General features: G+C 33.5%; 1 protein-coding gene across 1 annotated transcript; it reads left to right on the forward strand.

Annotated features, from left to right (window-relative positions):
- Positions 1-3,067: 3,067 nt before the first annotated feature.
- Positions 3,068-20,226, forward strand: LOC132552053 (uncharacterized). Its single transcript, XM_060216192.1, has 7 exons — positions 3,068-3,134; positions 11,874-12,101; positions 13,108-13,288; positions 14,568-14,704; positions 16,779-16,871; positions 17,714-17,848; positions 19,982-20,226. The coding sequence occupies exons 1-7, from the start codon at positions 3,068-3,070 to the stop codon at positions 20,224-20,226; spliced, it is 1,086 nt and encodes a 361-aa protein (XP_060072175.1).
- The last annotated feature ends 4,210 nt before the right edge of the window (positions 20,227-24,436 follow it).

Genomic DNA, 24,436 nt, shown 5'->3' on the forward strand with positions numbered 1-24,436 from the left:
GGTGAGGTGTTGTTTATTGTAGTGATAATATTAAGCACAACGATATGATGTCGAACGTAAACACAAACGTGTCACTTAAATTCAACTTTTACTGGTCGCAATAAAATATAGAATATCTCAAACAACGTCGGCTTTAATGATCAGTGATGACGTCACATGACAAAGATAAGAATCGACATTAACATCTTCATTAAATTTCGTCAACTGCAACATCTAAATGGTATAAATGTGATACTAAATTTGTATCTCCAGAAAGGTAATTATTTAAACCATTCCGAAATTACAGTCCATCTGGTTCTTTTGAACGATTTGATTTAAAACGAACGTTTAAACAAGTGATGGGGCGAAGTTACGACAATATTTGCAAAGAAAATGAAGTATTTTTGAATATTTATTTTTGAAATTGTCAGGTGGACAATTTAATTAAAAATATTAGATTTATTCTGTGCATTTATGGCAACATTGCCTTCATTTCCATATAGGCTACAAGGTCGCAAGAAAAAAAAAATCATCGTTGTTAATGTTTCTCAATAGAAATGGAGCGCTTTTGTGTTACTCGCGTCTATGGCAACGGCATTAGCAGCACGAAAGGAGTTGTTTTCAGCAAGTGCCGTCTTCCGAAATATGCATGGAAATGTATGAATACTAGGTATGTTCTATAAATTAAACATTACAACAAAGTGCTGTTAAAATACATGGAATTGCTCTTGGGATGCCCACTCCCATAAAAGGAATGTAATTGTATCAACCAAGCACGAGTTGCTGGGCTCCGGTACAGGAAATTACTTTACCTAAGGCGTTGCTGTTGTTCAAAGTATAGCACATCTATTTATGCGAAAGTATTATACAATTTTAACTCAGTAACGAAAATTTAATATGAAATATGATGTTTATCCGTTAATGAATACTGTTGCATCGTACACATTTTGACGCCATGGAATTTAGCATTTGTTATGCGGAATATTTCGCATGAATATATTAATGAGTAAAATTAAGGTAGCAACTTTACCATACATTCGCCTTCAAAATAACGAACAATGATATATTAGGATAGTATAAAAATCACGGGATATGTAAATTTGTGTTTATTTACTATGATATGACCAGTTGTTTATCTACAACGAGTTACAGCTGCTCCCACATATATCTGTACATTATTTCCAACAGTTTTCCAAGGCAAATGAGTGTCAAGTTGTTTGACGTAAGAGAAAAGGTTGCATCGGTGTTAATGCTGCTCATTTCCAGGTCACGTGACCCATCGAAAGGTCAGTAACTGCGTTGAACAACGTATGCAGGCTTGTAATTGCCATATATCATAATAGGATACGCGGAATATATTAATTTGACAGAATAATAGATAAAATCCAAGTTTTGTGGAGATGACATTTGTTACTACATAATTGTGTACAGTGCATCAATAAGGCTCGTGCAAAGCACAAAAGATGCATTTTGATATATTGTTTAATGTGTGTAAAGCGGTTGATGGAGAAGTTGGGCTGCTGCCATGAATATGAGTGTCAAGTCAACATGTTTAAACATTAGACTCGATATACAAAATGTAGTGTGTAGGTCTCAACCATGTTCAACTCTCTGATATAATGATCAGATATAATAAACATATTAATCTTTGTAATTTTTTTAAGTTCATATTGTATGTTAATTTTATAAAATTTTGTAAAATATTTCTCATAATAATAAATGTTGGTTTTAAGAGCATTTACAACAAACATGAGTTAAAATGAAACAAATTGCTTCATGTTTAACTGATAAGGAAGATAAAGTCCTTATTGGTTGTTGGCTTGGTTTCCGCTTTTTCCTTAAAAACATTCAGCAGCTAGATTATGCCAGACCAATAAGGATGAGTTGATATCAAGTTATTCGAGAGGAATAACGTTCCTCTACTTATTTTGTTTCACAAAATTGTTTCAGGCAATGTATATTGAAAAATTATATTACAAACAGTTTCTGTTTCAACATAGTATGAATGTTGTTTTAATCTCCCTCCGACGAACCCAGAGCTATCCAGATGCACGTGTAGTAGATGTCTTCCTGTTGTAGAATTTTACTAAAGAATTAATTAACTTTAGATAGAATGTTTTACAATGCAGTCGATAACAATTTATATAACCTTAAGTGTATGAAATTAAGTACTGTAAATCACTTAAATTCCACTTCAATCGCGAATTCTAATCCCTCGATTTGATAATTCTTGATGATATCTCTCGGTTAACGATACCGGAGGTAATATATCTAATGATATAATTCGCGAATTTAAAGTTATTTCTAAATCACCATTCGTCAAGTCATGCATTCACGAAGTTGAAAAAAAATATTCGCGAAATCTATGTATTGTGTTATATATGAATGACTCAGACTTTTTATGTATGTCCTATTATACATATGTACTTGACGTTCTAAAATTGTCTGATATATATAGAGAGAGACTAAACAGCTACAAGATGCAATTTCATTCATTGTTTGTCTATAACTTATCTAACTCTCTGACCTTGTATTAAAAGGCGATAGAGCAGTAAGACGACAAACCAGTTCATACTGCCGAAACCTAGACAGTGGAATGTATATAATGACAGAATATTGCCCCTGTTGATAATCAGCAATTTTATCCCGGTACAATGTATTCTTTGCACCGTTAACGTATGCACATGTGGCACCAGTATATTTGAGCTTTTATATGCCGTACGAGTACATATTCATTCTGTAGCCACGCTGCCACCGTCCCATTGAACATTCATGTTTTTACCCCGTGCCGTTCTATCACAGGATGAGTCAATGGAGACGTGGTAAACAGTATTTGTATCGATTTCCTGGTGATGCTTCGGCTACACCAACAGTAGACTACAAACGTGGTATTAATTGTATCTGTGTAGAATTTACATTCCCTGAACCAGAAATGGCCCATTCGTCCCATGTTAGCCAATAGATCTGTTCATAATATGAATTACATGACGCGCGCGTGTTATTACGACTGATGATGGCACTAGTTTGACGCCATTTTGGATCGTGTTTGTCTTGGGAAAGTGTGGTGCGAGGGGAATCTAGGCAGAGGATGGCTGCAGCTTTTAAAGGGATGTGTTTGGTGTCGAGATGCTGCCTTACAGTTCTGATGATAACAGGTAACGTCAAGCGTAATGTACATAGTCATCTTAACAACAGGACGCTAAGATGTACACACTGTTGTATATATTGTACGTTTAGTTCGTTTAAACGTTTTTAAGTAGTATCAATATCACATTTATATTTATTAACATACTAACGTTCAATGGGTCATGCTTCATACCCATTTTTTTTTTATTTCTAGCTTAGGTTTCGATTGCTAACAAAGTGATCATATCAGTTAAAGAAATCACACTTTTATATCCATCAGGTTGCACTGCGAAATAGGAGTCCGCGTTATAGATCTAGAACATGACATGCATACTACATTGTTAGCTTATACAAGTCCGCTTACAGGTTCGAATTTTATTTTCCAAATTTAATTCGCCATTCGTGGAGTTATGTCCCACTGAACACCTTTCCAATAATCGAAAATAGGAAGGAGAAAGTGTCAGTAACCCTTCAGACTCTACGTCTCTCTCAACGATGGTGGAACAATCAAAAATCATATCAGCGTGTAGGCTGAAAATGGCTCGTTTGTAGTTTAGAAACCATTGTTGCTATACTGTCAGTAATAGACCTAGGTCTCCTAAGTTTTAATATCAATCGATCACACCGATAATATAACAAAATATTGAGTATGTGATATATATTCAGAGATAATTTCGTAATTTACATAACAATTTACCTTCTATCTCCTGAATTGGTATTGATTTCAATTAGCAAAAATATAGACATGAACGACAACAAATTATATAGAACATGTACTTTGGAAATCTTAAGGTTTTGTGATAAGAAATTGTTCACAAAGAAGCTATTACCGGATGATATATAACCGTCGACTTTGACTTGCTCACGAACCAACATCACATAAACATGGAATCACTCTTCAATATGCCCTTTTAATATCACTTGAGATCTATGACTTAGATTTTAACCAATGCTTACATAGACAAAATATCTTCACACATATCAGAATTTGAATGAAACATGTTTACATGTTGTTGCCAATATTCATATAACAGTGTTTAATGAATCTTCTCTTTTAAACGGAGGATTCGAACTATGTGTATGGTAATGCCTTAGTTAATTAGCATAAGAACAGTCTATGGCATGTTTGGGGTTATAAATATTCATAACCTACAATACATAAATAATTTAGTGGTGTTTATATTGGATAGTCCTATATTTATACCATGGTTTTGTTTTCTATTCTGATACCAAGACATCACACTGAGGAACAAAGTGGTGATTGTCTCATATGGCCCCTAGAGCTTTCCATAGCGATCGTTAGTTTACAGTTCAAACTACCAATCAACCGCTCTTGCATCATTGTCAATCTGTGGGTATTGTTGGTTCTGTCTACCACAGGCAAACTGGTTCAGCTTAGGTTGAGTATTTATCATAGGTAAAGCTGGTAGTATTAAATACAGGTAAACCTGGTAATGTCAGGTAAAGCTTGTTCGGTATGGGAAGAGCTTTCTGTGACTCTTTTAACATAAGGTAAAACTCCTTTTGTTCAGTATAGGTAGAACTCATTTTATTTAGTATCAGTGAAGCAGGTCTGATTCTGTTTAATAGACCTTCAACTGTTTAGTATAGGGAGACCTGTTATTGTTTAGTAGTATAGGGAGACCTGATATTGTTTAGTATCGGGAGACCTGATATTGTATAGTATAGGGAGACCTGATATTGTTTAGTATAGGGAGACCTGATATTGTTTAGTATAAGAAGACCTGTTATTGTTTAGTAGTATAGGGAGACCTGTTATTGTTTAGTAGTATAGGGAGACCTGATATTGTTTAGTATAGGGAGACCTGATATTGTTTAGTATAGGGAGACCTGATATTGTTTAGTATAGGGAGACCTGATATTGTTTAGTATAGGGAGACCTGATATTGTTTAGTATAGGGAGACCTGATATTGTTTAGTAAACTCAGAACACTGTTATTGTTTAGTAGTATAGGGAGACCTGGTATTGTTTAGTATAAGAAGACCTGATATTGTTTAGTATAGGGAGACCTGATATTGTTTAGTATAGGGAGACCTGGTATTGTTTAGTATAGGGAGACCTGATATTGTTTAGTATAGGGAGACCTGATATTGTTTAGTATAGGGAGACCTGATATTGTATAGTATAGGGAGACCTGATATTGTATAGTATAGGGAGACCTGATATTGTTTAGTATAGGGAGACCTGATATTGTATAGTATAGGGAGACCTGTTATTGTTTAGTATAGGGAGACCTGATATTGTATAGTATAGGGAGACCTGATATTGTTTAGTATAGGGAGACCTGATATTGTTTAGTATATGTGGAGCTGGTTTTGGTTGGTATATACAGTGGAGATTCAGTTTTAATTAAATTAAGACAGCTCAGTTTAGTATAGACACAGCTGTTATATTAACAATTATTTTCCAGTAAATGTTTCACCGGTCCGGTTTGAATAGAGGTGATTCAGTCTTGTATTGGAAAGCTCATTAAAAGTGTTATATAAATTTAGACAGTCCAGTTACGTATAGACATAGCTGGTATAATAGCAGTTATTTTCCACAATATGTTGCGCTGATCCGGTATTAAATATTACGATGCATTCTATACTCTTTACTTTTGAAAATGTTAACGCCTTACGGTATTCAGCTTACAAAGGCTGTTACATATTTTAGTTTCAGCTGTTCAAATATGTATGATGGCATATTCCCTAGAGTGCCGATAACCTGTTATGTATACCGTGTTATCCAGGATCTGCGACTGAACGGTGATGTAATGCTTCTTCGTGGATTATAGCATGGTTGTTTATGGTCTGACTTCCGTTATATGGTTTCATTGTGACAATTGCTCATATGGCCCAGAAGATCATTTTGATGAAAAAATTATAATGCACGGTTCTGGAAAGTTAAATCAATTTTGTAACCGTGTGATAGTATAGCTTTCAGAAATTTATCGAATGAGTCTGAAGGACATATTTAGTAAATAATGTCAATATCTCCATTCGACGGTCATAATATTGTTAGAATCTGTTCCCACTTGTCTCTGTAAGCATTGTAACACTTCCCCTGCTAATAATCAAGAGTCTGAAACACGTTCCGTGCTAACGATCACCCGAGTGCAACACTTTTCGTGCAAACGACCAAGAGCCTGTGGAAGCTTTGCATGTCAAAATAGATTTCTCTTAAACATGCTGGGAACAAAACAGTACAAATCGAACGCAGTAAAAATATATTGTAGACCGTTATGTTGTCCTAGCACGCATATGTTCTCCACCGACAGCAATTCATTGGCAAACGATTCATGAATGAAACTATGACACACATACTGAGGATACTCGGATTGAATAACCAGTGTTGATTGCTTACGAAGATTCCCAGCAAGTTAACTATCTTGGAAGAATCTTCAAAGTGTGTTCAGAAGGCGCTCGTTCATACAAGGCCATGGTTTTTGGCCCTGGTTGTCTTAACGTAACTTCGTTACATTTGCATTATGGGTATTTTATACAAGAATATCTTGTAACGTGTATTGTAAAACATCGCTTTATTGTATTATATTTTAGGGCATTATTAATCAATATCGTATCCATGATCTTCCACCTAATTTGTTCTTAACATTGTTGATACATCAACCTTTATTGTAATATATATTGCAGATAATGAAAGTTCTCGCCGCGGGATGTTATCCAATAACTTCAATTTAAATTCATTGTTATTCTTTAGATGAATGGTGATTTACAAAATTATCATTTTTGTGCGAGAAACAGTTTTATATATCATGTGTAGAAGTCGTTTTAACTATTTTCTTTAACATTACCAACGAAATTGCAGTTTAAATATTTCTTCTTGTAAGAATAATTCAGAATAAAACACATCTGACTCCATGCAAGCTGATTCATAGCTCATTTACTACAATCGATAGATAAGATGAAGTTAACATGTAAATATTCTTACGTTAGTAACGTTAGAATAGATCGAATCGCGTGCGATAGCGCGCCACACCACAAATTCACGAATTGTCTATGCACATTTGATGGAAATGGTTTCCAAAACTACCATATCGATTCCAATGCTGATGTTTGACTTCTACATGTAAAACTAGGTAACATGCTCGCTATATTCTGCTTCGATAGAACGATGATACGAATCGCTCTTACCAACCCACAAACAATACCTTCTCTTCAGAAACGTTCGAAGTGATATTTAGGACACTGTATACCAGGATAGTTTCGCCCGTGTACCATTACATAAGCCTCCTGTTTATTTCGCCCTCTGAGGTTTATATAAAAGGGTTATATGTGTGTAACAAATGTTCGCCCCCGTATTCAATTCGCACTCCCTGTTCATGGACGAAAAAGTGAAAACTAAACGGAGACGAAAATGCCCCGGTATACAGTTATATCAACCATTTTCTATAGTTAGATATCTTCGATATCTCAAGACTCATGGAGCATTCCTTATCGTTTCGGTGTTCAATCCACTTGTTCTTCTACACCATGATTCGTATATCTCTAAAAATAAAGAAGTAAATCGGTAACATAATATCTTGATATAATTAGGTATATGAGTAAATTAATTTAATGTGGATCAGACATATTGTGATCATTTGATAAACTTGAAATGTTCAATGACGTTGATTAATTATTCCTAGTATGGTTGTTGAAGGTGACTTAAAGGAGCCTTCTGCAGACGTTTTAAATTTTCTTAAAAGAGGAAAAGTAGAGAGACCAACATGTATATGCTGCCCCTACTCAACACTTAGAACTCTGATATTTTCCTTTCTCTTTGTTGCCCTTTATTTCTTTGCTATTTTCCGTCCTTGTTAGCAAACAACCTTCATTTCTTTGTTTACCTGATGTTTTCGGTGATCAACTTCAGCCCGATGTAATTCTAGATTTTCAATAAAAAAAGTTTGCGTTAGAGCATTGTTGATTTTTCCCAGTGAATACCATTCAGTTCAAGATTGAAGTATTCTATGGTTGACTGTATGGATGTATACTCTTCGATGTCCGAAATCGTTTGATTTATCCGTCAATCCTTTTCTGTGCATGGTGCGGACGTCCCCGGTAGTTACAATTGATAACACTTAACCCTAATGTTGACGGTCGCCGTGCACATCTTCTCAGGTGTCGGAAACAAAGACATATCCTATGGAGATTTGCTCCATTAAGCGAAGGCAAAATTGATTTTCGTTTTGTTCTCACTGTTTGTAGGACATAAAGGTTAAGATGCGATATTCTCTGTCAAGATTATACTCTGTCTATGCTTAACGACATCACGAAACGTTCCAATGCTTCTAGTACTTTAATAGCACTAATACTGTATATTCGTTTGAACACAATATCAATTTCAGACCATATCATGAACAGAAATGTCAATAAGACATATATATGTGCAATACTATGACTTTTGTTTGTATAATCATTTGAAACTGCTGACCCTGTACTAATTCGATTCGGGTTAGTCCAGGGTAAATATGCCTTAACAATGACTGCAGGTTTTAATTAAGTAGAGTATAAATGATGGCGTTAGATACCATGGGGTCATAGATAAATATAATGACACAATAGGTACAACATCATTAAGAATTGCCAATATACTAATGAAGTGTCATCTAAGTTTTATATAGGCATTCCCTGAATGGTGAAATACAACATTAACGTCAATTTCTATTGCCAACAAACTGAAACAACCATAATATTTTAGGATTTCTTTGTTAAAGGCTACCATGTTATCATGTCATAGCATGTGAATATCTTGTGACAACAATCCTATCACATTCAGTAGGGCAACACTGGTTGTTACCCGACTATATTTTAGGATATCACATCGCTTTTCTCCTGTTTCACATAGGATTTTTCTACACAGTGCAGGTTAGATTTTTGTTCTCTGAATGTGTCAATTTATACCCTCCTATATTCAGTATGCATAACCGACCTTGGTAATATCGGTATGACTTAGAAAGTAACTTACTTGAAAGACCCATATTCTTATTGATCACTGAACCCATGAGTATAAATTCATTCTTGTCTACAAAGAATATGGTTCCATATCTCTATCCTAAATTATGCAATGATGTACGTACTCCGTATTTCCATCAGAACATAGATGACTGTGAGAGTATGTCCCATTCCCTTTAGCTTTGTCTGGTGATAAGATAAGCGTTATTGAGGGCAGAACGCATGATCTCAAAATATTTTATTGATGGTAGGATATATATGGACTCCCTACGATACACCCATTAACGTCATGCTTATATTCATTTTCATACGTTAAAAATCGTCTTGAAGTGAAATATAACAACACATAATACATTTTTAGATTAAGATGTGTGGTTATTATTTTCCCTTGGTTTATTTTAAAAGAGAAGTCATGTGACTCTGCAGTTGTGTGATCACCTTTGTCCTATAGTTGTTTTATAGCCATATATCTAGAATAACTAAAGTTTACATTCAACCAGAGTGTTTCATTGTGTGAAACTTTGGTAATTGCAAACGTTATAAACATGCCACCAATGATGGTCATATAAAGTAGATATACACATTAAGTTGTATCATACTAATTGAAGTGGTGAGGAAAGGGGAAAATTTTACGTGGCTGCTCCCTTCAGATTGACGAAACCAAATTACATATATCATGTGGCTGGTTGTATCTTTAATATTAACCTGGTACCATTATAACGGAACCTGTTCGAACCCTAATGTTTTGGCATGCCATACACTTCATTTCTGTACTACAAATATTGAAGTGAGTACATGTACATCTGCCCGTTCACCCTGATTCAGAGACATAATCAGAATTATGAATTATGTATAAACATTCTTGTATTTTAAAAAATCTATGAACATGTCATATATCAAAATCGTGTATGATAATATTATCGTAACATTTTTGAATCACCAATTAAAACATGTGATAGATGTTTTTAGTTATTCATATTTAGTAAGCACAGCATATTCAGCTCAAGTCATTTAATATATATGTTTTACAGCTAAACGTTTACTTGGATCCATATTTTTATTAACTTAGCCCTGGGTATCCGCACATTTTTGCTGGTTATATTATCATGGCTTGTACATGTATAGAACTGAGTTCATGTGCCATCGTGTGTGATTATCTTTGATAGAATTTTGTACCTCAGAAACTGACAAGTCAAAATCATATATAACATTTATATATATATTATTATATTTAATGTTACAATGCTCTATCCAGGAAGACGTATTCGGCAATGTACGTGTAAATGAATATCGCCTCATCACGATGTGGTGAAGATTTTCCATTTATTTCGTTTTCTTTTAACAGTTTATTTAGGATAACACTAACTGCTTTGACAAAGTAGAATTTTTTGCTGCCAATCACAATAATTGCGCAAAAATGGGGTCACGTGAGATGTTTCTTGATTCTGTTAACTACATTTAGATATTATACATTATCAATCAAAGTATCACTTTAAAGTAACATACCTTACGTGACTGATCACATAATTAAAATGCTCAATCACGCGTAACAAATACTTTCTCTGACAAGTCCTAGAAACAGCCGTATGATACAATTTAATTCATTATATAGCTCTACTCTATCTAATTCTGTAGTTGTATTAAAGAGTGTTGTTCACTTGTGTGTTTTTTGTAAAAAAAAAATTCAAGTGTCTTGAAACGTATCAGGACATATTTGAGCGGCACCAGATTGTTAGTAGAGCTTTTTGGATTAATGTGAAACAATAACTTATTAAAATCCAAGATCGTTGTCAAAACCTTAAGGGAAGAGATTTATGAAAATTCTAAAACCTGTGTGTTTAACCATTAATGGATTAGCTATTGATATTTCACGGGAGTCGCGTTTAGAAACTTAACTGAAGCTTGACTACAAAGCCATAGCCCTTTTTGTGAGAAGACGTTGGTGTGAAGCTGTCTAAATAATTACCTTTTTTAAGTGTGGGAAATCCAGCTAATGTAATACCTTTATTTGATTTAAGAGTTATATTGAAAAATATTACTAATGGCTTCCTAAAAGCCATTGTCATGTATTTCTTGTAATGAATTACTCCGTAAACCGCTGATTAAACAAAGATTGAAACTTAACCTGATAAACAGCATGTGATTGTCATGTGATTCAAACACATACAGGGTTTAACCTTTGAGTCGGTCACGTGATCCCAGTCTGTACGTCTTTCTATCATGTAAATAGTTTAAACCAGACATGGTGTTTCCCATGCAATGGATAAAATCCATACTAATCATAGCTGTTGTACTGCTTTATGATTTAACATAGATAAACCTCTAGGCAAATATATAGCTGTTGTACTGCTTTATGATTTAACATAGATAAACCTCTAGGCAAATATATAGCTGTTGTACTGCTTTATGATTTTATATGGATAAAACTCGAGGCAAATATATAGCTGTTGTACTGCTTTATGATTTTATATAGATAAAACTCGAGGCAAATATATAGCTGTTGTACTGCTTTATGATTTTATATAGATAAAACTCGAGGCAAATATATAGCTGTTGTACTGCTTTATGATTTTATATAGATATACACCTGATGAAGCAGTAGACTCTTCTGACACATTTGATCGTATTCTTGTACGTTTCAGGAGACCCCGTGTAGCTCTTTATTTTGTTCATATTTTGCCCAACTTTATTGAATTTGAGTTTGGTTAATGATTATGTCGACATGATGGTTTTCTCTTTTTGGATATCACCTAGAATATCAAATATAGAAAAAACAATTTCAGCGTATTAAATATTCATATATTTTCCAGTTTGGATGGCGTCACTGTCTGTAACAGTCAACTCAGATCTAACCTATGCAAAGACCTTGACATTCGGTGATGACAAAGGGAATCACTTACTGGTCAGACGTGACGTCAGTCTCGCCGAGAATACAACAAAAGGGGACACCAACGGATATGACGTCAAAAACGACACAAAGAGTCAGTTAATGGAGAAATACAAAACGACCCAGTGGTATAAAGAAGATCCTGATTTCAGTAAGAGGCGTTTGTTACATTTCAGAAATATCAGACTCTGTGATATTGATGATGATATGTAATTACAGTATTTTTAATATGTTTTGTTCTGCTTCAGTCTTTTGATTTCATTCAATTATAATTGTTTTCATTCATTTGCATTTTTTTTCAATAAATGCTTTTTTAAAAGTCCATGCTTTCTTAATGGGAAAAATATATCGTATTATATATCGTGTCTATCTTTTACAATAGTTTGGATACTGACATTTGTATTGTAACTAAACCAGTTAATGCAGAAATATCTGAAAAATGTATAATATTTAATATATTTATTTTTTAAATGATAGTCGTTGATGAATACATTACGAAATATTTCATTCGCATTTTGTTATATAAAACGACACCTTGTTGTGCTCTTTGACATGTTAAATGAGTCACAGACAACCGCCATCATAGTAGATATGATAACAGCAGCGAGGGGTCTAATCCTTCAATCGAATGTCATTTCACTCGTAAAACACTTCGGAAATGTGTTAACCTTCACTTTGTATAAAGAGTAGAACTTTGGCATATCATCTTGATATCAATTTATTCCAGACGAAATCTCGTTTATACTGAATGTCTAATATGATAAAAAAAGGCCGTGTTATTCAGTGAACATGTCCATGTTTTCTTATGCATTCGTTCTTTGTAATGCACTATGACATTTGAGTCTGTTAATGAAGTGACGTTGCAGACTCGAAGATGTCATCACCAAAGTTAAGAACGAAAAATACTTCAAGAATGGCATTGAAACACGTTTTCCCATTTCATATAGAATTGTTAAATGTTGACGGTCGTATTCTAAAACGAGAATTCTAACATTTGTTTTGTTTTATAAGATATTTTAGTTGCAGTATGACGAACGTTTTCTCTTTATCTTGAGAGATTGCCATCGAGAGTTATGTCAATTCTTTTACTGTGTTGCAATTTTCGATTTTTCAATTTCTCATATATGTATTATATTTCTATATTTCTTATATTTTAGAGCCAACAATGTGCATTCATATCAATAAAACAGACAATAACACAATAGAGGGACATTTCCTTTGTCCGATGACGAATGAATCTCGGGAACAGACTAAATGTTGTGGGGAGCAAGACAAACAATTTTGTTGTAAGCCGGAAGTAAAAGGTGGACGAAAACCACCGGCACACGATGAAACAACGTACGTATCACAGATACCTCATGTAATGATAAAAAATGCTAATTTTTCAGCAATATGAGCTATAAATACAGAACATGATAAACTTCATCAATCACTTATTTATATTAACATCACAGAGGAAATTTCTGTGCTTTAGATAATTTTCATTAGGGAAGGTTGTTGGTGCCACAGTGAGATAGATGACGTCATAATAACGGTTATGTTGTCAAATAGTTTTGCATTTATACAATTGTACAAAACATTTTGCATTTTTTTTATTATTGGACTTGGAGGATGCTGAGCAATATATGTATATAATGTCCTAATGACAGGTTGATGTGACATAATTGACTAACCTAATTATACATGCGAAGTCCTCTTCAGGTGAGACAGGACCTTGTCCTCTTTTCACTAATTAAATATCCTCAAACCCTTGTATGCTAATTGTGTCACGTGTCGCATATTATCAGCTTATAAACATATAAGGTTCTAGTGTCACTGACAAAACAACTGTTTAATGATGTTTTATCAGTGTTTGGATATGCCGTAATTAACACTAACTGTATATTGTAATGTGTTTTGAACAATGCTTAAAACCTCCCCTAAAGCCACACAGAAAATATGATCTAGCAAGGTTTGTGTGTCAGTTGATAGCTTTGCATAATTACAGCCCGGATGGTGACGCAGTGGTTTCGCCTGTCACAAAGCAACCAGGTTCTGATTACTATAGTGGATGGGTAGGCGTGATACCACCTAACATAATTAAACTGGCGTACATTACGTCCAACTTCAAGATCTATAATGAAACCATAGTCAATTCGTATAAATAATAAGGAAATCACTGGCATACTATAAAATCGGGTATTTCACGAATCCCCAATTCTGTGGTTCTACAAAAATCTTTTCATTAGCAATTATGAATTGATTTTGTGGATTAATCATGTTCACGAAATAATCAATTATTATAATTCATGGCCAGTTTTATTTGTTTATCATTTCATGCATAGATAAATTCGAGCATTAAGTGTACTACGATTTCAACGAAAATAAAACTCCCAGGTGATACAAATAGTAGTTTTGTATATGTATCGATTAGTTTATATTTTGTTCTCGTGCACAGGTGCGCGCTGTATGAATACTATTTCGCTACAGATCCAAATGAATTATATTTTGAACGTTTTTCATCTTTTATCAAGTTGATTTTGATGCCGTTATCAGTCGCATGTCTTCGATTTATAATGCTATTTCCTGTTTTATGTATCAATAAAGCATGGGTCTACGGCATTTGTTTGTGTTTCAGAATGCTGCTGATGCTGATTCCACTCTTTCTGATCCCAATAAGCCTTTGTCTTGTACTGTACTGTTGCTGCTGCCAGCGTAGACCGGAAGTTCATTCAGGGAAATTAGTCTGGATACGAAAATCTAATAAAAAAGAAAGTGAGTAATGTTACTACAGGCATCACACGTTTCTTAAGACAGTCTCAAATCTTAAAGATCAACAAGTATGAGAGTATCTCTGGAATATCACGTAACCGGGTTTATTAATGTAAAGGTTGCTATTTTTGTATTTTTCGATATTTTTGAGGTTTTAATTAAAATTGCAAAATGTATCTATCTAGAAATTAAAATGACAAGAAAATGATAATCCAGATCGACCATTTCGTAAAACCAACATATTGGAATCGTCGGGAAAAAAAATTGCATAAGCCATTTAAAACATAATTATAGATGTTGCACTCTTGTTTGATAATATGGCATGTACATAGCCTCATTCAAAAAGATTGTACACAAAACACAAAATACAAATTAATAGTTAGAAGGAGTAGACCTGAACAATGATTTAGAATGTAGCATACACCTGCTTCGTCCTTCTAGTGAAAAGGCAGGTGAGGAAATCCAAAGTTTTCGAAAGGAATGTCAAAATCTCGATTGGGAGGTGCACTATGTCAGCATCAGTAATTATATAAGCGTTCATGGTAAAAATTTGATAATCATTTATCCATTCAAAACATTTGCAATCACTTTACTCAATCTTTTCTCACTGCAACAAGATATTTTTCAACCTGAACAATGAACAAAAATGACCATTGGTGCACTAAGTAATTGTAATGCTACACCCAAAATAAGAGAAAAAAAGGCCCCTAAATAACAAAATTACATTAAAAGATTACTTCGATTTCACAGATTTGTAACATGTGTAACAATCAAAATTCAATTTGACGTCTCTCAGCAAAAATGTCTTCCTGCAAACAATGAAACTTATAATCCAGTACCGAAAGAATATCCCTGATTGGCAACCTTGTTTCATGAAATTGATTGAAAAGTTCATGCTAGAGCATCACATCATCTTACCTTTAATTTTGTCCAAGATTGATTTCCACGCTTGCCTTCTGAATATCTACTAATTGTGTGTCAAACGTCACTGAACAGTCCTTTGAAGTACGAAACATTTGTATGAATAAATTTCATTATATACTTACTGAATAATTTTGCCTGTCTTTGGTATTTCGTTGCATTGTGTTTGTATCATTCCGTAGCTATTCAGTGACGATTTTATCGAATTATCATTGATTTATCCAGCCGTTGTATCCCCTAATCAGACCATAATTGTCAATCAAACATCCCTAAAGCGCAATCTTATAGAATCATGACTGACTTTGTAAGATGAATTACAATTTGTTCAGCATAGCTTTCCTGTATTTCTTTACAGGTTGATCGTATTCATTCCTTGTTATTTCAACATACATTAGAATGTTCTGTTGGTAATCAAAAACCACGATCAATAGGACATTTTGTACCAAGCATTCATTTTCTACCTATGGAAGAAATAAATATGCTTTTTATAATTGTCGTTTTCATCTTACCACATGGCCTCACAACTCTAAGGAAATGTAAGCAAACTTACATCAAATTGTATTTTTTTTTCAAATAATGTCGGTAGTGCCTGCTCTTTTCATCAGTGAAAAAAGGTGCAATACTAATGCCGACCAGTTAAGTGCATGACATTCGAAGGTCAGTCCAAATCGTATACTATAATTTGTTTAAAGGATAATTCTAACATGATTTATTTTACTTACAAATAAGTAATGGTTAAAACTATTCGTTACCAAGGTTTTTATTTCATGAATTGTAAAAACAGAAGAGCATTATCCTAAAATAAATGCTTAATACTCTTTATTATTTACCTGTTGGAAATCACGTGTATAAAAACGTTTGTTTAGCATGACTTGGAGTGTACATTGATTCAGCAACATTTATTGAAAAGAATGTGTCGAGGAATCCTTACTTTCTATTCTAAAGAAAAACGTCGTCATGCTTTGTAACTCTCAAGAACCAAATTAATAACAATAGATCTGTCTAAATGTTTTGGTTTTAACTACAAATGATAAAAAATAGAAATCGTCAATGAAAAACTACACTCATTGTTGTCTGGTGTTAAAGGTTATACATTTTATGTTCTATCGTTGTTGTAAAATACGTAAAATATATATTTTTTTTTTCTGTTGTCCAGTTTATATGGCGGAGGGTGGAATAAATCCGCCGGAACAGCCAGACACTGAGCTGATTGGATTCACTGAACGTGTTGATGGTCCAAATGGCACAGGTTTGTTAATCAGGGTTCCACAGTATATCAGACAGCAATAACATTTTGACATTTACATCTTATGGAAATAATAGGCATTGTTTCAAACATAGAACTTTATTATTATTTACAACAGTAGTCTCAGACAAACATCAAACATTGATGCCATTCATCATCCAGAAATTCAAACAATATGTGTACTGTGTTGAAACATGCTGGACAAATCAATAAAGTGCCATACAATGGAGCAAAGTATATAATATGATTAGGCACGCCCAGTCAGCATTCGGACAATGAACTTGCGTCCGATTGTAGTTAATTATAAGCTAATTATCTTTCACGCACATTCGTTCCAGATACCACTACGCTACTATGCGATACATATTTAGAACACTTCAGTATTTGTGTTCTCTCTAAAAGACTTAAATAGCCTTAAATATATATCTGAATGGCCATTACATGGTCATTTTTGGAAATTACTCCAGACACAACAAACCTTTACTCGTTTCTAATTATAATGATCAAATAGAATTTGATTTCATATTGAATAAGTTAAGTATCTTACGAAAATGTTAAGGGGGTTTAACGATTAAGCTATGGCTGATAAATTAAGGTATCATAATGTTGATAAATCACTAATAAGATATTGACAATGTTGTTGAGTTTTACACATTATCATTATACTTGAATAATCACATAAGTGATGTGCCCGATTTGTATTATTTTCGGAAGACATTTTGACCTGCGATAAAAATTAGAAATAAAAGCAGTATATATTACTATGTTGTGGTAATTTCGTTGATACAATTTGATGTGTTGAAGACCTCGTGTGATTGTGCAATGAATGGTTATTGTATGTCCAGATCATTCACACCATGGAAGCTCAAATGACATCACCAAGTCTGAAGACGCCGAGGAGGAAGGTACTAAAACGCATGTGGCACATTCAGGCCAGGAGATGACAGTCCCATTAATAAACATACAGGCCAGTACACCAGGTACGTTAAAAGGCATAGACAGGTGTATTGTGGTGAAGTAGATAAGTTTTTACCGAAACGATTGGTTTTCATTGTCAAAGAACCTTTTTCATGAACTTTAGAAGAATTCCAGTGAATTATCTTAAATTCAACTTAGTGTTGTCTGTAGCATTTTGAGAGATAGCCTATGAAATGTGTTTTTAAAAATCAACATGATCCCTAGGGCATGTGATATGACATATTTAGAGCCGCGAACCATGGCTGTAAGACAGGGTTTCTATCTCATCAAAATAAACTATCAAAATAATAATGTAATACAAATCTTAAATTCAATACATGACAAGTGTTGAAATTTAGGTACGTATTCATATAAAGCAACTTTTAATAAAAGCGATGCACCTACTTCCAGTTCGTCTACTCCACAATCGAATATATACTATGGTCAAAATCGAGGGCCGGTATTATTGTCATTTAAAGGTCAGATTGTAGTAAGGTACTTTTCCATGAAGTCCTACGACTTTAGGGCGGTTTTCCTGTAGTCAATCAAGCTATATTATATATTTACTTCCACTATCCCGGACTTAAGATAAACACGAATGTAAGGTTAGGTCTTGGAAAATAAAGCATATATGAAATATAGAACACTATTTTAAGTGGAAATCTTCTAAATGATAAAAATATTCTGTGGTATGCACCACTATTTCACTTCATTAGTGCACGAAAATTGAATTAACAATAATATAAGAACACAAGAAAATTGTGTCAATTGAATATGTTTAAAAGTGTCCATCTAAAAATATTTCGTAAAATGTATCTTGCTATATCAGTTTGAAGATGAAATTGACACCTGCCTTCATTAGGAATGTCAGCGATGTCCATTATAAGAATGTCACAATTGAGAAACGTATTCAATATTTCTCTTGATATACGCCATACAACATGTAACTAATTTATGCTAATGAAAATAACCAGTATGAATTCCTATATATTTTCATCACAATGGCATTCTGTTCTGTTCAATAAACATGAATAGATACAGAAATTTACACTAACATAATATGGGTTTTATCCATTTCATAAGAAAGTACATGTCAAAAATTATGTTTTTAATAAACACATGTCTACAGCTTTTGATTACCTATGTATTGAAATATGATATATGCAAATAAGTATCAGATATTAAGTCTTACTGAGCGTTTAGTCTTGTTTGCCTCTTCCATGGAGTCTCTGTATTTGTCTTTCTTTAGTTAGTGTCTTGTCCTTGTTTTTTTCGATTTTGAATTCATTTTAATATTTTGTTATCATGTTTCATCAAAATGTGTGATCCATTTTAAGTGTATAGATAAACATTTGTCATTACAGATCAGTGACGTCACTGTTTCGTCGTGAGCGGACAATCACTCTACTCGATTACGAGGTATATAACAGGCACCAGATATGGAACCTGATAACCAGTGGAAGAAGTACAATCTACACTACGTTCATATTTTAGTAATCGTTAGTGGCTATAATGCCGTATTATTACTCATATTTATACTTTTAATTGAATATATTTTCTGTTCATATACACAATAATTTCTAAAGCTTTTATCAGATCAGCTCTCGTGATAGGATATGATTAACACTACTCTAAAATACGTAATCATTTGATCACTGTAAATGCACGTTGTTTTCGTGCAATCAAACTTTAAAAATATACATTTTGAACAAATATATGGAATGATGGATTCGCACATTCGCAATATAGATACAGAAAATTAATAAGCGCATTGTTACGTAAAGTTTTAGATTACCACTAAAATAAATTAGTTGGAAGGATTTTGTTGTTTAATCCGGATAAACATACATCTCGTGTGATGGTTAACTCTATGTAACACCAGAACATCTAGAATCGTTATTAAATATGGACTGATAATTCTTTATTGCGAGCGCTACAAGTCAAATATAAGCTAGGACAATTTAATTTGTCATTTCATTTAAATGCTACCATTAAGTACAAGAGTGTATTTACCTTTTAAATGTGGACTATTATTTCCATTCAAATAGTATCCACGCAGTAAAAGCTTACAATGCAAGTAAAAGAAATTAAATGTTGAAATAAAAATATCACTTTTATAACGCTCATTAGACCCTTTTGCTAACGATATATTTCAGTCGTGGTATCTGAGGAAGAGGAAGACATTTTAGTTCAAGCCTTGCTTGAAAACGTGTGCGGACATCCAAGGCTTAAAAGACCTGTCAAACCGAATATCATGATTTCAGTTACTTCGCAACCCGACTCGGTCTTTTGGGGGATGATTCATTTAACGGAAGATATCATTATCATAAGGGGCATCTCCACAGCATTTGGAAACCGAACCTTTGCTTCTCAAAATGCAAACTTGCATCGTAAGCTTTAATGCAACCAGGTGATTTTTAGAACCATTCTATCGTACTTTGAAATTATTTTTTTGAAGACTTTTACTGTAAAATATCATATTGTACATCCTTACATATTATAGCATTATCAAAAATGCGCTTTTCATAGTAATCTCTTTTTTAATATGTTGTGTTAAATTTACATTCATAGTTCTTAATTAATGTATTGTAATCTTTCATACATACAGTACTACTCTTGTCATGATGTGATATTCTTCTATATTCGTAACTTTGAATTATCTTTATTGTATCATGTTGATACCAAATCAATATACAATGTACTTTTGTCAACGTTTCATACCTTTATATGTGTGATATTAAGTCGTCTGGATTCTTTTGTAAAGTTTATCTACCTATATATGCACATAATTGACTACTTTTCATAGTCTTGGCACGTATTGCTACGTCGGACCATTGAGTAAACAGTCCTTCGAAACAATATACAATATGCCTTGTTCAAATTTTGACAGGTTGAACTAGAATTTAGAATTAAACAACAAATAAATCTTAGTCGACAATCATTTATCGAACTACAGGGATTCATGACACAGAGAACTTGAGAGTTTACACCTTCTGTCAAATACAGTACAACTGTATTTGAAAATATATTTTATGCATGCAATGAGTACCCGGTAAAACGATTAGACTGTGTTACTTTTGATATCATTATCACTATTGTATGTTAAAAACTATATCACCACTATAATTCGTTTTGTATAAACCGCTAATCTCCGGTAAACCATTCACGCCGTCTGGAATCAATAACTTCCCTAAAGGACACTGAATGCTTATTTATTTGGCAGTTACCAACTAGTTTGAAATTATGATATCTTAATTTAACTGTCACAATCGTCAGTAGCTCAGATGACTACACTGTCAACTTCATCAAATGTTTGAATGACTATACTGTCACCTTCATCAAACGTTTCAATGACTCAACTGTCATCTTCATCAGACGTTTCAATAACTACACTGTCACCTTCATCAACGTTTCATTGACTACACTGTCACTTTCATCAAACGTTTCATTGACTACACGGTCACCTTCATCAGACGTTTCAATGAATACACTGTAACCTTCATCAGACGTTTCAATGAATACACTGTAACCTTCATCAGACGTTTCAATGAATACACTGTAACCTTCACCTTCACTTTCATCAAAGACGTCACCTTCATCAAACGTTTCATTGACTACACGGTCACCTTCATCAGACGTTTCAATGAATACACTGTAACCTTCATCAGACGTTTCAATAACTACACGGTCACCTTCATCAGACGTTTCAATGAATACACTGTAACCTTCATCAGACGTTTCAATGACTACACTGTCACCTTCATTAACGTTTCATTGACTACACTGTCACTTTCATCAAACGTTTCATTGACTACACTGTCACCTTCATCAAACGTTTCATTGACTACACGGTCACCTTCATCAGACGTTTCAATGAATACACTGTAACCTTCATCAGACGTTTCAATAACTACACTGTCACCTTCATCAAACATTTCAATGACTACACTGTCACCTTCATCAGACGTTTCAATGAATACACTGTCACCTTCATCAGACGTTTCAATGAATACACTGTAACCTTCATCAGACGTTTCAATAACTACACTGTCACCTTCATCAAACGTTTCAATGACTACACTGTCACCTTCATCAAACGTTTCAATGACTACACTGTCACCTTCATCAAACGTTTCAATGACTACACTGTCACCTTCATCAGACGAATGATGCAGAAAACTACTTATCGATACGTCAAACATATTTTTAACTGTTTAAGACACGGTGTTTATTTCTGTATTAAGAATTAGTTTTCTATGCACAGGCCATTGATATTAGGTGATCTTTCAGGCGATGTCTGAAACAATGAAAGTATTTATATTCATATCAAAGATATGAGAACAAAAACCATCTTTGTCGTTTTGATATTTTCTGTGAATACTGGATACAATGCAGTTGTAATGCTGCATAACATGGTTCCTGGCTTTGTCCATTTTTTACCGTTAACTTCACACGTTGGGTATTACCGACATCACTTATTGCCTCTTGCTGTGTTTGTTGCTAATCTTGGTTTGTTATCGTTTGAGAACGTGGCATTACTAACTTGGACTGAGCTCTGGGGGATTCAAGTAATGGATGGTTACCTGTAGGAAACACCTGGTCTTAGCCTTATTTTTGCCCTCGTTTCATCGATTTTTAATTTGAAACTGGTATTTTCTTGTTTCTGTTTAGACCTCCTATCGCGTTTGAATTCTAACTATGCGTTCTGCATGTACTTGTACACACAAGCTGTCCATACAATGTCCAATTCAATGTGATACAGCACTTGATATTTCAAAGTGATTCCGAATACCTAATTCGTGTCGAATTGGCTCCATAGATTAGCTACTTACTTAATAATTTCAGTTGCAGTTTATGTTGTTAACCTTTAAAATTTGTTTCCTCTTGTATGCCCGTCCTAACCATCTCTTGCCTTCTTATAAAAAAAATCCGTGAAGTCCTACACTGCGTGATATAGCTGTACCACCCTAGCCAATGCAATGCCACTCTTTAGTTTGCTTTGTGGTTCAGTTTATAGACAATTAATAAAAAAACTGCAGAAAAGTTTGTTATATTTTAACATATGGTATTTAATTGTGAGGAAATGATGACGTATTGCAACTCTGTTGACTTAAATGACAATAACTGTTGATATCACTTTAAAAAATATAAAACCAGATATCTATTGACTGATCAAATCGTCCTACCAGAATTTTCCGATGTACACGACAACAAATTATCACAATAAGTCACAGGGAACAATACGGTTACATAGGTTGGAAATCTCTTCAGTAGTATGTTATGGATACTAGTAACCTTTCTACCTTGTATAATATAACAGGGTCTATTGATCTGTACATCTGTTGTTGTAATTAAGGTACCTATACGTTAATTAGCTTCGGAAATACTTTATAACACAGACATTGTAACATATAGGATATTTTACCAGTGTCTTCAGCCATATCAAATATACAGCACTATTTTGGGGCTAATAATTCAAAATCACTCACGAGTGTGTTGCAAGAAGCAGATTCCCAATTTAGAAGAACTGAAGAAGCTGTTAGATGTTCTGTTTGTTGCACTTCATTTTCTTTTGTATGTTTGTTTTGCGCTTTGTACAGTTTTATCAGGCTTTTTGATTGGTCAATTTTTACAATATAAAATGTGTTCCTTGTATTTATGGTAAACTTTTTATCAATTTGATATTTTTTCTTTATTCCACTGTTACTACATATTTTCATGTCAACATTGTAGGGTTACATGAACTGACTTACGACATATGACACTTATAATGAATAACAAAGTACCGCAATAGTGGTTTAGAGAGTGCGAAATTGTGTAGTATGTAATATGATATATTTAACTTTTCTAAGGATCTTCTAATAATTTGGCTTTGAATGTTTCAATAAGCGCAATATTACGAATTCTGAAATTAGATGATTTTTTTTCTCATAATATTAATATCAAATACTGATAGTACCGACGACGACGAGAATGTTCACGATTTTTATCCTCTTTGACACAAAAATCAATATGCCCAACAAAAACTATGCAGATAGTATGTAAATATATATATATATATGATATCGAATAATTGTCAAATTTTTCAATATTTTCGAAATTTGTAATAGTTTAGGTTATATCCGTTAGATTTGTTAGCAACATAGATGTTTAGATATGTTGTTTAGTATGTAGGTTAAAAGTAATTATTCTAGTGACATTTTCTTCTGTTACAAACGGCACATGTTATTTCATTAATATATCAGATGATTATTAACAATAATTTACAAAATACTTTGTAGGAGAAGATCATTAAAAAATTACCCACACACGTGCGTCAGTTTAATACGCCAAATATTATTCTACCTCTATCTCACGTGACGTTTAGAAACAGTTTTCATCGTTGAAGGATTAGTAACATTTGTTATTTAGTTGTTTGTGGTAATTGTTAAAAAGCATATAACGCCAATTATTATTCTTAAAAAACACCAGTTCTTTTTCAAATTCCTCAATTAAAACATATTGCATATGATATTGCTAGTTATTTGAAATTATGACTAAATTTTCAATACTCCCTACAATATTTCTTTTTATTGTGTAAAACCTATTGTGACTACGTAGATATTTGTTTT

The sequence above is a fragment of the Ylistrum balloti genome, unplaced genomic scaffold (genome assembly GCF_031769215.1).
Source record: "Ylistrum balloti isolate Yb309-2 unplaced genomic scaffold, AGI_CSIRO_Ybal_v1 Utg370232, whole genome shotgun sequence".
Classification (NCBI taxonomy): Eukaryota; Metazoa; Mollusca; class Bivalvia; order Pectinida; family Pectinidae; genus Ylistrum; species Ylistrum balloti.

Excerpts from the sequence above, each read along its gene's own strand:
- LOC132552053 (XM_060216192.1), top strand. The coding sequence starts at position 3,068 with ATGGCTGCAGCTTTTAAAGGGATGTGTTTGGTGTCGAGATGCTGCCTT. Across the intron at positions 3,135-11,873 it reads TACAGTTCTGATGATAACAG|TTTGGATGGCGTCACTGTCT; the intron begins GTAACGTCAAGC and ends TATATTTTCCAG. Across the intron at positions 13,289-14,567 it reads CCGGCACACGATGAAACAAC|AATGCTGCTGATGCTGATTC; the intron begins GTACGTATCACA and ends TTTGTGTTTCAG.